This window comes from Eschrichtius robustus, chromosome 9 (genome assembly GCF_028021215.1).
Source record: "Eschrichtius robustus isolate mEscRob2 chromosome 9, mEscRob2.pri, whole genome shotgun sequence".
In the NCBI taxonomy this organism is placed as follows: Eukaryota; Metazoa; Chordata; class Mammalia; order Artiodactyla; family Eschrichtiidae; genus Eschrichtius; species Eschrichtius robustus.
Window position 1 is genome coordinate 33,599,948 of NC_090832.1, and position 12,867 is coordinate 33,612,814.

The window sequence follows — 12,867 nt, forward strand, 5'->3', positions numbered from 1 at the left end:
TCTTCTGTATTTTACATTATTTTTTCCTAGATGTGCCTGAGAAAGATCATGCCGAAGATATTTAGACTTACGGCTCCCAGGAGTGATGGGTAACTGTAGCAAGTGACAGAACTTGAATTTGGAGAATAAAGAGGAAGACCACATTGTGTACTGGTGTTGAAAGCAAGTATAAATTCTTCTCAATTTCTAATGCTGATTCTTAGTGAAGACCAGACTAAACACTGAGACTAAGACTAATTGAGAAAGAGGATTCTGGACTCGAGGGTATTAAGGAATTTTGCTGGTGTGCGTGTGTGGGGGAGAGAGAGAGAGAGAGAGAGGGAGAGTTTCAGACGGTAACAATGACTGCAGTGTAAAGAAGAGGGTATAGAAGAACAAAGAAATATTCAGTTGCTGTGGAAGTGAAAAAGTGGTTCTTTTTTTTTTAATGGAAGATACCTAGGTAAGGTGAGGACTGCCTACATTTTCTACACTGAAGTATATATCACAGAGCACATTCCATTCACTCTGAGAAAGGGAGAGAGGGAGAAAAGAAAGAAAGGAAGGAAGGAGGACAACATTTCAGAATAGATGGGGATTGTGTGATTATTGTTGTGTGATGATTCTTCAGGATCTTAAAAGAACCAGATCTAAGGAATCCATTCTACATTAGACTTCCTTTTTGTCATTGTTTGCTGTTTGGATATACCAGATTCAAGTGCACAGCATCTAAGAACTTCCCAGTGAAAAGGACAGAGGGCCTCATCTCCCAGTGCTACTGACACCGTGCCTATTGCCTCTGGTGGTCATCCCAAGGATCCAGCAGCATATGAAATCTACTTTTCATCTACTTGTAAAATCTGATCTGCTTGATAACATAGGTTTTAAGTTCACCTATGATCTGGAAAAATTGTTTAAAGGTTTAATTCTCTGTTATTTTAGAGTCTGAGGACTTTTTATAGCATCAAAGCAATAAAGATTAGAAAAAAACTACTGGATCTTCATATTCTATTTTCTCAACGGTGACATATTTCCTTTCTCTTTCTCCTTGCGCCCACCAATGAGAGGTACAAAATGAGGTGTTACCTTGGAGATCATGTGTAGGGAAAACAATCTTTTGTACCAATAATATAATAATAGTATTTTTCCGCCTAGCACTAATAGAAATATAGTGCGTTTTTTCATAATATCTGTTCCTAAAATAATATTTCATTTTGTACCAAAATGTTCATTGCAGCTCTATTCACAATAGCCAGGACATGGAAGCAACCTAAGTGTCCATCATTGGATGAATGGATAAAGAAGATGTGGCACATATATACAATGGAATATTACTCAGCCATAAAAAGAAACGAAATTGAGTTATTTGTAGTGAGGTGGATGGAGTTAGAGTCTGTCATACAGAGTGAAGTAAGTCAGAAAGAGAAAAACAAACACAGTATGCTAACACATATATATGGAATCTAAGGAAAAAAAAAAAAAAAAGGTCATGAAGAACCTAGTGGTAAGATGGGAATAAAGACACAGACCTACTAGAGAATGGACTTGAGGATATGGGGAGGGGGAGGGGTGAGATGTGACAGGGTGAGAGAGTGGCACGGACATATATACACTACCAAACGTAAAATAGATAGCTAGTGGGAAGCAACCACCTAGCACAGGGAGATCAGCTCGGTGCTTTGTGACCACCTAGAAGGGTGGGATAGGGAGGGTGGGAGGGAGGGAGATGCAAGAGGGAAGAGATATGGAAACATATGTATATGTATAACTGATTCACTTTGTTATAAAGCAGAAACTAACACACCATTGTAAAGCAATTATACTCCAATAAAGATGTTAACAAAAATAAAATAAAAATAAAAAAGAATGAAAAAATAATAATATTTCATTTTGGTATTTAAATAAATTATATATACAAGATAAGGGGCTATTACTCTTTACATAGGAACTATACTACAACTTGAATTGTTTATAACCTCTACCTGCTTATTATCTAGTTAAAATAAAGGATCAACTTTTTTCTCACTCATATTTTCCTTTCAATTCCATTGTTGATTATGTGTGCACTACAAATAGGTAGACTTAAGCGGATTTTTAAAAGTGAAGTGGCTTTACAAATGCTGTCAGTTATGCTTTGAGACTATTCCATATTCATTTGTTTCTTTTCCTATGGTATTTTCAATGCTTTTTTTCTTCTCACATTATCTTACGTCCATCTTCTTCACAGTAGTAATTGATTGCTTTATTGCTTGTCTAATATGTCCTTTTTCTCCTTGTATAAATTCCTGCTTTGTTTCTTTGTCCTTTGTTTCTAATTCATTGAAAACATTCTTCCTTCTTTGCAGGACTAGACTCAAATGACTCTTTCATACATAAATAATAAACTTAATCTTACTCTTCTGTGTTTATCTATAGCTCTAGCAATAATAACAGCTCTAACATTTATGGAATGCTAGTACTATTTAGGTAATTGCTCAATTTAATGGCAAATATATTTCTTTTCCAGTATAATAGAACTATATTATAATGAATTATTAAAATTAAAACTTTATTTATTCTGTTCTTGAAACACGGTCCAACAAACTTTCTGGCCAAATCAGTCTTCTGTGTGTTTGTTGATAGCCACTTAATAAATCAGTGATTCTCTTTAGCTTTTACTTTGTAATTTTTCAGACATTTAATTATTTTTACATGGCTTACAGAGAAGGAATAACAATAACAAGGGGACATGCTGTAATGCAGTAAAACTTGTCCTAGTTAAAACAAAAAACAACAACAAAAAACTTGTCCTAGCTCTGTTTGAGTTTGGCAAGCCTATCATGTATAAGCATCAGTGTTGAGGAAAAGTGAATATTTCATGTTGGCATGAATATGAGAGCCTCCTGAGTATAAAGTGATGGTATTAAATTTGGGTGAAAATAAACAGGTCTTTAACTTAAGATGTTACAAGTTTATAAAAATGAAGCAATGACAATAGTGAGGACTTTACTGGTACAAAATGTTGTAAATAGGAATGAAAAATGTCAGTTAGAATGACATTCATTCATTTACTCACGAGTGTCTACTCTCTGTCAGGTACTGTGCTAAATGCCGAAAATGGTGATCCAACAAAACATGGGTCAGATGTAAATGGTGAACTTGAAGACTAGGATCTTCAAATAGACTTGAAAAATGGTTCATTTTGAAAGGATAATTGAACATAGGGAAGTTTCTGTAATAATTGCGTCATGGTTTTGAATAAGAAATAAACAGAACATATGGTATTGGTAGAACTCATTCCAGAGAAACCAAAACAGTAGTAACTGCTGATGGAATATGATGCATCATTCACCATGACCATAAAATAGACCTGCGAAGAGTGTGGCAAATACCTCCAATATCCCTGAAATCCATGAAAGCATTTGTGCTCAATACCAAAGCAAAGACAATACGGATCTGTTTCTTCAACACCCACTATTTATGCATACTTCATTCACAGTCAAGTGTCCAATCAAATTTTTTTTCTCTTGAAATTCTGATGTATTTGGGGGATTCTGTGTGAAGCCAAAGGAGTAAGTGATGTTTCTGAACACTTTAACTCACCATCTGCTTCCTATGAAATGAAATTTGACCTAAAATAGTATGACCAAGGTTTATCACATAACTTGGTTACAAAATGTTGCTCTACATGTAAAGGAAAAAGATTTGTTACTATTGAAGATACTCAGATAATGTGCTATACTTAGAACCCGAAAACTCTAAAATATTAATTGCAAATTTATTTTGAACAATGACAGCAGCCAAAAGTAGCTTTGAAGGTAAACATTTCAACTGATAAAAATAGTGTAATAGCTTAGAAATATATGAACTGGCGTGTTTGTAAAATGTGCGCCTTATAGTCAAACTTTACATAGGATCAATTTGTACGTGACTATAAGCTCTGGTGTTAATTTCCAAGGCACTTTCTTACTGAAGACATATGGAATAATAGTGATAAATTTCCCTGTTCAGAGTCTTATGTTTGACTGGTTTCCCTTTGCGAGTTGGTGGCACAAACCTATTTGGCATCTGCGATAATTTCAAGACCCTTATTAACAGTGGAAAGTAGTAGGTGACTGAGAAAAGAGTTCTGCTATGACTGAGAATTTATTTTGGATAAAATTTAAAAGGAGCCTTTGAAAATAATACAAAACAAATATTCTAATTTACTAGCATTTTCCAGAGCTTTGAGAAATTTGAGAAATTTAGTTTAGGTACTTATTCAAACAGATTGACCTCCATTCTCAGTGCATAACACTATTCGTTTCTTACCAGTTCTGTGGCTTCATGTGCAAGAACTTTGGCTTCTTTGGCAATTTTCTCAGCTTCATCAATATAGTCCTTAATATGGCTGTAAGCTTTGAAGGCTGCAGTGGCATTGAAGGAGACGTTTTTGGCCTCATCAAGGATTCTGTTGGGATTGCCCCGGAAAAAGGACATCAGCGCAGTTGGTACTCAACTGAAGAACATCTTACTTATAACAAATATGGCTTCCAAATGATCATGGTCAGTATAATTATGTTAATTCCAAACCATAGTGAGGTGTCTACTAATTGTATTATAGTGTAGTTTTCAGTTTAAAGTCATATTCCTAAATAATTAAGCAATGAAATACTACCAACATATTTTTAAGCACCCATAGCATCCTCCAGAAGTTTCTGCAACCATGAGCACCATGCAAGTATGAGCAGCGAGACGATTCCTGATGTTCTTTGTGAAGCATGCACAGGTTTCAGAGCACTTGTTCTATATTATTGGAATGAACTTCACAAAATCTCTTTAGAGTAGGTGCATTTCTCAGATGAGGACAGATGAGTCTCGGTTATATTGCTTGTCTCAGGTCACATGACCAACATGTCACTAATTAGCTAATTAAGGACTTGGAGCCTGCCTCTGTTGACTTCTAGCTTACTGCTCCATTTACCACCCTTCATGATAAATGAGCAAAATGTTAAAAAATGTTGTAAAGTTGTTGTAAAATGAATTGTATGTAAATTTTTCCCCAGGGTCCTCAAACGTTGATAGTTTCCTCTGTATCAAGAGGATCAAGCATTGAAACAGAACCTTACGCATGGAGTACATTAAATACAGATTCATTCAGGAAAATTATTCTTGGGGCTAATACACCTATTTTGTTATGACAACGCCGAAACTGTAGGGGAAGCGCACCAGTTATACCTAGAAGGCTGTTTACTAGTCCAACACACCCCACCCGTTGCCCCTCCCTCACTGACCCGTATAAGAACCCCAGTTACAATGAGTTGTTATTTCACAGGGCAATATGTAGTGTCTCCATGGAATTTGAAAGAAAAAAACAAGACTTAAAGGCTATGTATGGAGCCACATTTCCAAAAGCCACCCTTTTAACAATAAATAGTTTGATTTCATTAAAAATACGAAGCTGAAATTGGAAGCAGAATGTGCGTTTATACGTTATCACTTAAAATGCTAATAAGGAAACTGCCGTGCTCTCCAATAAAGAACAGAAAGTATTTTTTCTAAGTGTAGCCTAAGGCAAAGTTCACTTCCCACCATGCCATATTTGAATCCACTTTTAACTCAGACTTTTGATGTCGCTCCAGTAGAGTTTCGCCCAGACCCTTCTAGTTAGGCTTTTCCACAGAAAGGCCCTCTAGCTCGTATGCGCATAATTACAAAAATCAAGACTTGAAAGCAACTCTCTACCACTTCTGCTAGTCAGAACGTTTGGACAAGTGTCAAGATACACAGACATTTCCAACAGCAAATGACATACCTGTCAAGGACAGCAGATGAATCATTTAGCTGAGCCGCATGGCTCCCAGCCTGGGACACCCTCTCAGCAAGCTTCCTGTCCTTTATTTCTTGCGAGAGGTCATCTATTTTATCTTTCAGATCCTCAGACAGGGCTGGCAATTTAGTTTGAATGTCTTCAACATACTGATACGTAGAGAAAGGAAGGCACTGTAAGTAAGTGAATCCAAGCCTCCTCTCATTTACTAATGTCTCTTGGAGATCTAATTATACATGCTTAGGTTTTTACGAAACTGCAGATTTACTAACCTAGCAAAAAAGAATAGAAAATAAAAGCTATTACGTAATGATAGAGATTAGGAAATATATGAAGGCAATTTATACCGAGAAGAACCTGACAATCTTTTTCAGAAAACGCTGCTTTGTAGGTCTAAATGCATAAATGATAGTCATTGGGATCTTTTACACTATTTGCATTTCTATTACCACGCATCACCATATACCAGTATCTACTGCATTAGACAGTATGTTAAAAGTCTGTAGCTTTACATTTCTCTTTTAACTAACATTCTGTGAATATTGAAGCAGATTGTAAGTGCTGTCCTAGGAACAAGAAATGCCCTTCATCACTGTGAAAAAAATACAGGTCGGTGTGAGTGTGTGCGTACCCTCACCAGACATTCATGTCTACTGAGAGAATAATGTGAAGCTCTAACTGTTACCAATGGGTGAGCACGGTCACAACAGAATAAGGCAAAAACAACTTTATACCCACAAGAAAATAACAGTACTTGCTTTTACTACTGAGATTTCTCATTGATTCCCATTTATGAGAGCTTGTGTCATTATCACCTTTCTTTTAACTTTGGGTTTCACCAAATACTCACGTCTATGACTGAGTTGATTTCATCTGCAAGACGGTGGGCTTCATCAAGTATGTCAGTGCCTTCTTTTAAAGTGTCCTCAGTGTGTCGTTTGCCACTTTCAATAGCCTCCTTCTTTTTCTGTAGGACAGTATAAACAAAACATCAAAATGCCCTTTGGGGAAAACCCTATCCAGCCCTGTATTCCTGGCTTTCCTACGCTGTCTAAACAAGGCTTTGCAAACAAGGTATGTCATGTTGACTGTGAGACTACATGAGAGTGATATAGACTACCCAGCCAGCCCTCCAAGAGTTCCTTTATTTGAATACCTGTACAGGTACTTTCTTTCTCCTATTGTGAGAAAGTCATGCAAGATAAGAAAAGTTATGTGATGGTAGCTGAGGAATTAAAAAATATTTTTAAAGTGAGACGGACATCCATTTTAACTGAAATGTAAGTACTGAATATGCATTGCTGAGCATGTGGTAGTACGCTGAATTACATTGGAACGAGACATTAAATTCCAGAATCTATGTCCAAATGAATATTTTCTGAGCATAAACGTAAGCAGATTTATTCTATGGGAGTTCTGTAAAAATTGGAAGAAGTGAGATTTTATTTTTTTAAATTAATTAAGTAATTAATTTTATTTTTGGCTGCGTTGGGTCTTCGTTGCTGCGCGTGGGCTCCCTTTAGTCGCGGCGAGCAGGCACTACTCTTCGTTGCGGTGTGCGGGCTTCTCGTTGCGGTGGCTTCTCTTGTTGCAGAACATGGGCTCTAGGCGCACAGGCTTCAGTAGTTGTAGTGCACGGGCTTAGTTGCTCTGTGGCATGTGGGAGCTTCCCGGACCAGAGCTTGAACCCGTGTCCCCTGCCTTGGCAGGCGGATTCTTAACCACTGTGCCACCAGGGAAGCCCAGAAGTGGGATTTCAAAGGAAACAGGGGAAGTACTTTTCAAAAAAAAGAGACACTCTCACATGGAAGGATAAACTTAATGGACTGTTCCATAAACAAGCAAGCAGGGCTTCCCTGGTGGCGCAGTGGTTGAGAATCTGCCTGCCAATGCAGGGGACACGGGTTCGAGCCCTGGCCTGGGAAGATCCCACATGCCGCGGAGCAACTAGGCCCGTGAGCCGCAACTACTGAGCCTGCGCGTCTGGAGCCTGTGCTCCGCAGCAAGAGAGGCCGCGATAATGAGAGGCCCGCGCACCGCGATGAAGAGTGGCCCCCACTTGCCTCAACGAGAGAAAGCCCTCGCACAGAAACGAAGACCCAACACAGCCATAAATAAATAAATAAATAGATAAACCCAAAAGTTAAAAACAAAACAAAAAAACTTATCATTGTAAGTACTTCCTCACTTCTTTGAAATACATATAAATCCTTTAAAAAAAAAATAGAGAGCAGACTCTAATTTTTCTTTGAAACTGATAGCTTGTCTCAAACCACATGAAACTCACTCCTAGTCTAGAAGAGTAAAATCAATGAGAAAGAAATAGTGTTATTTCTCTGTTTGGAACATAACTTTGCCTTTTTTTTTCTTTCTATTTCTGACTCATTCTTTCTATCACCTTTTTACCTGTGGATTTAACTGCATCAATTATAATTTTAAGCCTTTGCCATTTACACTTTTTATATAAACAACAATGCTAGTTTATATATTCATTTAGATTTCAGTATGTGCCAGGTAGTTTATAAGCTTTCCTCATTTAATTCTATACTAACACACGTCCTGTGTTTATCCCCTTTTAAATGAATAGAAAATTGAACAAGTTAAGTGATTTACCCAAGGTCACACAGTTAGTACAGTGTAGTTAAGATTTGAATCCCAGTCTACCTAATGATAGAGCTTCCGTCTTGAGCTGTGAAAGCACTGACTTTCCAATTGTGGAAATCACACTTCTTATTTGCATTGGATAGTGCTAATTTCACACCCTACTTTCCCTACCTCTTCACCAACCACTTCAACCTGCTGCCAGTACACATATCTTACTCCTGCCTCTGAGCCTTTACAGTTGCAGTTGCCTTCACCATGTGCCCTTCCCCAGTTCCTTGCCTTGTTTCCTCCTCCATTTAGCTTCATGTAAAATGCTTTCTCCCTCAATACTCAAAATATGGCCCATTGATCAGCAGTATTGGCATCACTGGGAAGCTTCTTAGAAATGCACAATCTCAATGCCTTTCTGGGAACTACCAACTCAGAATCTGCATTTAACAAGAACCCTAAGTGATTGATATACACAATAAAATTTGAGAGAAATTGGTTTAGAACACAGCCTGGCACACAGTGAACACTACAGAATTGTTAACTATTATAATTACTTTATTTTCTTTTTCCTAGAACTCATTTATCTGAGTTATATTTTATAGGGTGGCCGTCGATTATAGAAACATAGATAATACGATTTTATTTTTTGTATAGATTGAACCATCTTGATTGCTTCTTCTAAGAGTTGCTAAAAGCACAGGCTATTTAATGATAATCAGACACCAATTCATCACAAGATGCATGCATAGGGAGGAGAGGAAACGTACAGCCCATTGAGCTGGACCTAGTGGACGAAGGATAACATTTAATTCATCAGGCAATATACTGAGAACAAGTCACTTATTATGCATATTAGCCCATGCTGCAGACTTTATGGCCATATTATATTCTTATTTATTGGTTTAGTGACTACCTTTCTCACTATAATATAAATTCCATAAAACAGTCTTTGTTATCACTTTATCTCCAGTACCTAGAAGAGTTCCCTCAATAAATAGTTCTGTTTGCACTGGTGACTCTCGGTTCGTTCAACTACTCCCATGCCTGGCTAAATCAGAGACATTTCATTCTCCCTTCACGAACAGCAAATGTAGAGGTAGTCCTGATGTTCCTGGTTATAAGGCATATCTTATTTTCCAAAGGTCTGACACTCTTACATAACTATCAATTTTAGCCCTTAGCTTTTGTATGAACTCATTTAAAATTGACCCTGGACAGACATTCAAGAAACTTTCTTTAGCATGGCTTGTTTGTATTTATAAATCAAGGTAACAAAATGCTGTATCAATAGGAGGGAGAGTATTTCCACCTGTATGTGAGGTGAAGAGCTACATTCATTTTGGTTTCAATTAAGCAGTGAGTTAGAATCTTTATAAAAGCTCTCTTTGAGTCACTTTAAGGAACCCATTGTTATGCAAAGATCAAAATGTGCTTTTTTTAATCACACTGAAGCAGAAACGATCTAGGGATTAAAGAGATTTCAGTGGTGGCTAATTTCAGATTAGACACTAATGAAATTAGCTTTGAACCAAGGAAAGATGAAGATTTGGAGCTCCTAAATGTTGATAAAAGCATCGATATAACACTTATTTGTGTTTGCTTTATAGTACTTTCTTCATTGAGAAAGAACATTTCTGTTCTGTCTTTGTGCCAGGTACTATTCTCTGCCCTGGAGATACAGTGGGCCAGAAGACATGTTTCTCATGGCTTTCTGGAGGGAAAAAAATTGAATGAATTTAATGTATAATTGAAAATTGAATGAATTAATGTATAATATATTTTTAATGATGAGTGCTATAAAAATAAATAAAGACAGGGAATGGCTAGAGAAGGATGTAGGATATAAAATACTTAAAGATAGGAAGCTTTGAGATTTGAGGAGAAAAAGGGGGGCTCATGTTTAGGGAGAATTATTCTCCAAGTGTATACCACAAGCATACTTGTTAAGTGATTCTGATTAGACACCAAAGTTGTTGTATTTCCACTTTTAACTTCTGATTAGATCTTAATTCATTCCAGAGCTTTGTAAGTTTAACACCTGTTTTGTTGTTGTTGTTGTTGAGGGGGGTTACTGGGGGGTGGATTGAGAACTTACAAAAGTTATCTTCCTGTCTAACTTTATCTAGCAACTCATTCTTCCCTTTCTTCCAACTCCTTCCTGTTCAAGGTCATAACAGTAAATTTGGGGACAGACTGCTCAAAACACGTTACTTCGCTTAATTGAATTGCTCATCTTCTCTTTGCCCCTCAGCCCACGGTTTCCTCTGCCTTTTCTCCATTGCTGGAGATGGCATTCTAACCCCGTCCTGTTCTAGAAAGTTGCATTCAAAGCCTTCTGTGATCTGGCTCCAAAGGCCCATTTTCAGAGCCATCTTCTGCTACAGACTTATGTAGCTTACGAACAAGAGTCACTGCTCTATTCGACTTTTCCTAAGATCATACTTTCAGAGCTCTGTGTTTCTGCTTATGCTGCTCCATCATTTCTATCAACTTCTATGATGCCATCATTTTGGTGTTTGACTCTCCCAGCCCATATTAATCACAGTGTTACATATAATGAAAGGTTAAAATGCCTGAATTTTCAGGAAATCGTAAGTTCTCTGAGGCCAGAAATCATTCCTATTCAGCCTCTAACACCCTGGTTACCAATAGCATCTTGATAATGGTAGGTGTCTAACAGACATTTGCATATTATTCCTGCCTGCTTTCCTAGCCTTATATCCCACTATTTTCCAATACAAAACCAATCCTCGAGTTTACATGAACCACTCAGAAAGTCCCCAAAATATGATTTTAATCCATGACTCCAATATTTCAATTGCTTCTGATAGATTTCAGGATAAAACCAAATTCCTCAGCTTAGCTCTCAGAACGCAGTTCTCTTATAACTCAAGGTCTGGACCCTCTCTGTCTTCGTTGGCTTTCTATCCCCTCACTAGTTCACAGGCAGTCTTTATTCCAATCCTATCAAATCAATGACATTTCTCCAAAATGTCTATATGTTTGCATGTGTGTTTTTTTTTTTTTTTTTTTTTCCTATTTCTGGAATGTTCTTCCTCTTCTACTTTGACTCATTAGAGCTTACCCTTCAGGACTTAGCATATGTGCCAAGTCCTCTATGAAGCCCTTCCTAAATCCAGGGGTGATTTCGATGCCCTTCTTTTGCATACCTCCACGATAACTCCTGTAGTGTACAGACTAGTTTACTTGTGTGAGCCTCCCACTAAATACAAGTCAACCTGAAGTCAACAGAGGTGGTGTTTTATTTCTTATATCAATATCAGTGTCTTTGAAGCTTAAGGCTGCATCTGAATCACGGGTAGGATTTTAAAAACACAGGTGGCTGGGCTCCACTCCCAGTTTCTGAGTTGATAGGTTTGGGGGGAACCTGAGAATTTGCATTATTAACAAGTGTCTAGGTGATGCTAATGCTGCTGTTCCAAGGACCACACCATGAGGACCAGTGTTTGATATACTCAGTTTTTGTTTAGTACATTTCCTGAACTTAGTAGGGGCTTGATAAATGTTTTTAATAATAAAAATTACATGCTTACTTCCTTAAATTAAAAAAAAAATGCGTTGGGTCTTACTTATATCACCTTTTTGTGGGCACAGGCTCAATGAAGTCATTTATTTAAAGCACAACTAATTACTCAATCAATGGATACAACATTATCAGTTCTTTTAAAATCTATATGTACATCAGATTAACCCAGGGGATGTTTTAGAATATGGACCCTGGACCACACCTCAGACCAGCTACCTCAGATTCTGGGTGGGAGCCCAGGGGATGCGTCTGTTTAGCAAACTCTAAACAGGTGATGCTTTATTGGCCAGTCTAGCACCAACCTTGGCAATCAACCTTAATCAGCCTTGGCAAGCAACCTTAAATAAGCTCTGCCTTATTCATATTAATTTAGTCAGTTTATCTATTTATTCTAGTAAGTTTTAAACAAGCCTTTAGTTAAGCATCACGTGTAAAATGAAAATACAAGAAGGACAACTTACACTTCAATACTGACTACATAAGCTCCAGGCTTCTCTAGGGGTACCCAAGAATGATGGCTCTTGGTTTTAAACATCACTAAAATGAAGGAATAGCTAAAAGCACCATTTAGTGTGCCACTACAACTCTTCTTGAAATACTTCCCAGATGCTTATTATACTTTCTACACAGGTAATTTTAATTTCTTAAGCTGTTGCCATAAAATGGAGTGGTGCACCTCCGGGTAAGTTACACCACTGGTGTATCACCGAGCAAGATGAATCATGCGGAAGCCTGTGATATGAAGGCAGCCTAGCATCCTGCTTAACAAGACAGTGCTTTTTCTTGTTTTTCTAGTTGCAGGTAAAATTTTATGTTAGAAGAGAGAAAGGTCTGCCACTGTTTTCAGATCTGTTGGGGTCAAATACTTTGAAAAGAACAAAGGTAAGTTTGTTTCTGGTGAGGAAGTTTTTTTTTTAATGCTAATTACAGGTTTGTGCCATCATATGTGCTGAATTCA

General features: G+C 37.5%; 1 protein-coding gene across 2 annotated transcripts in view; it reads right to left on the reverse strand.

Annotated features, from left to right (window-relative positions):
• LAMA2 (laminin subunit alpha 2) overlaps positions 1-12,867 on the reverse strand; it is a 623,525-nt gene that overhangs the window by 102,534 nt on the left and 508,124 nt on the right. For both annotated transcript variants that reach the window (XM_068551053.1, XM_068551052.1), the window contains exons 38-40: positions 6,618-6,734; positions 5,753-5,916; positions 4,270-4,408 (exon numbers count right to left, since the gene is read on the reverse strand). In XM_068551053.1, coding sequence (XP_068407154.1) covers positions 4,270-4,408; positions 5,753-5,916; positions 6,618-6,734 — 420 coding nt within the window. The remainder of the gene's footprint in view (positions 1-4,269; positions 4,409-5,752; positions 5,917-6,617; positions 6,735-12,867) is intronic.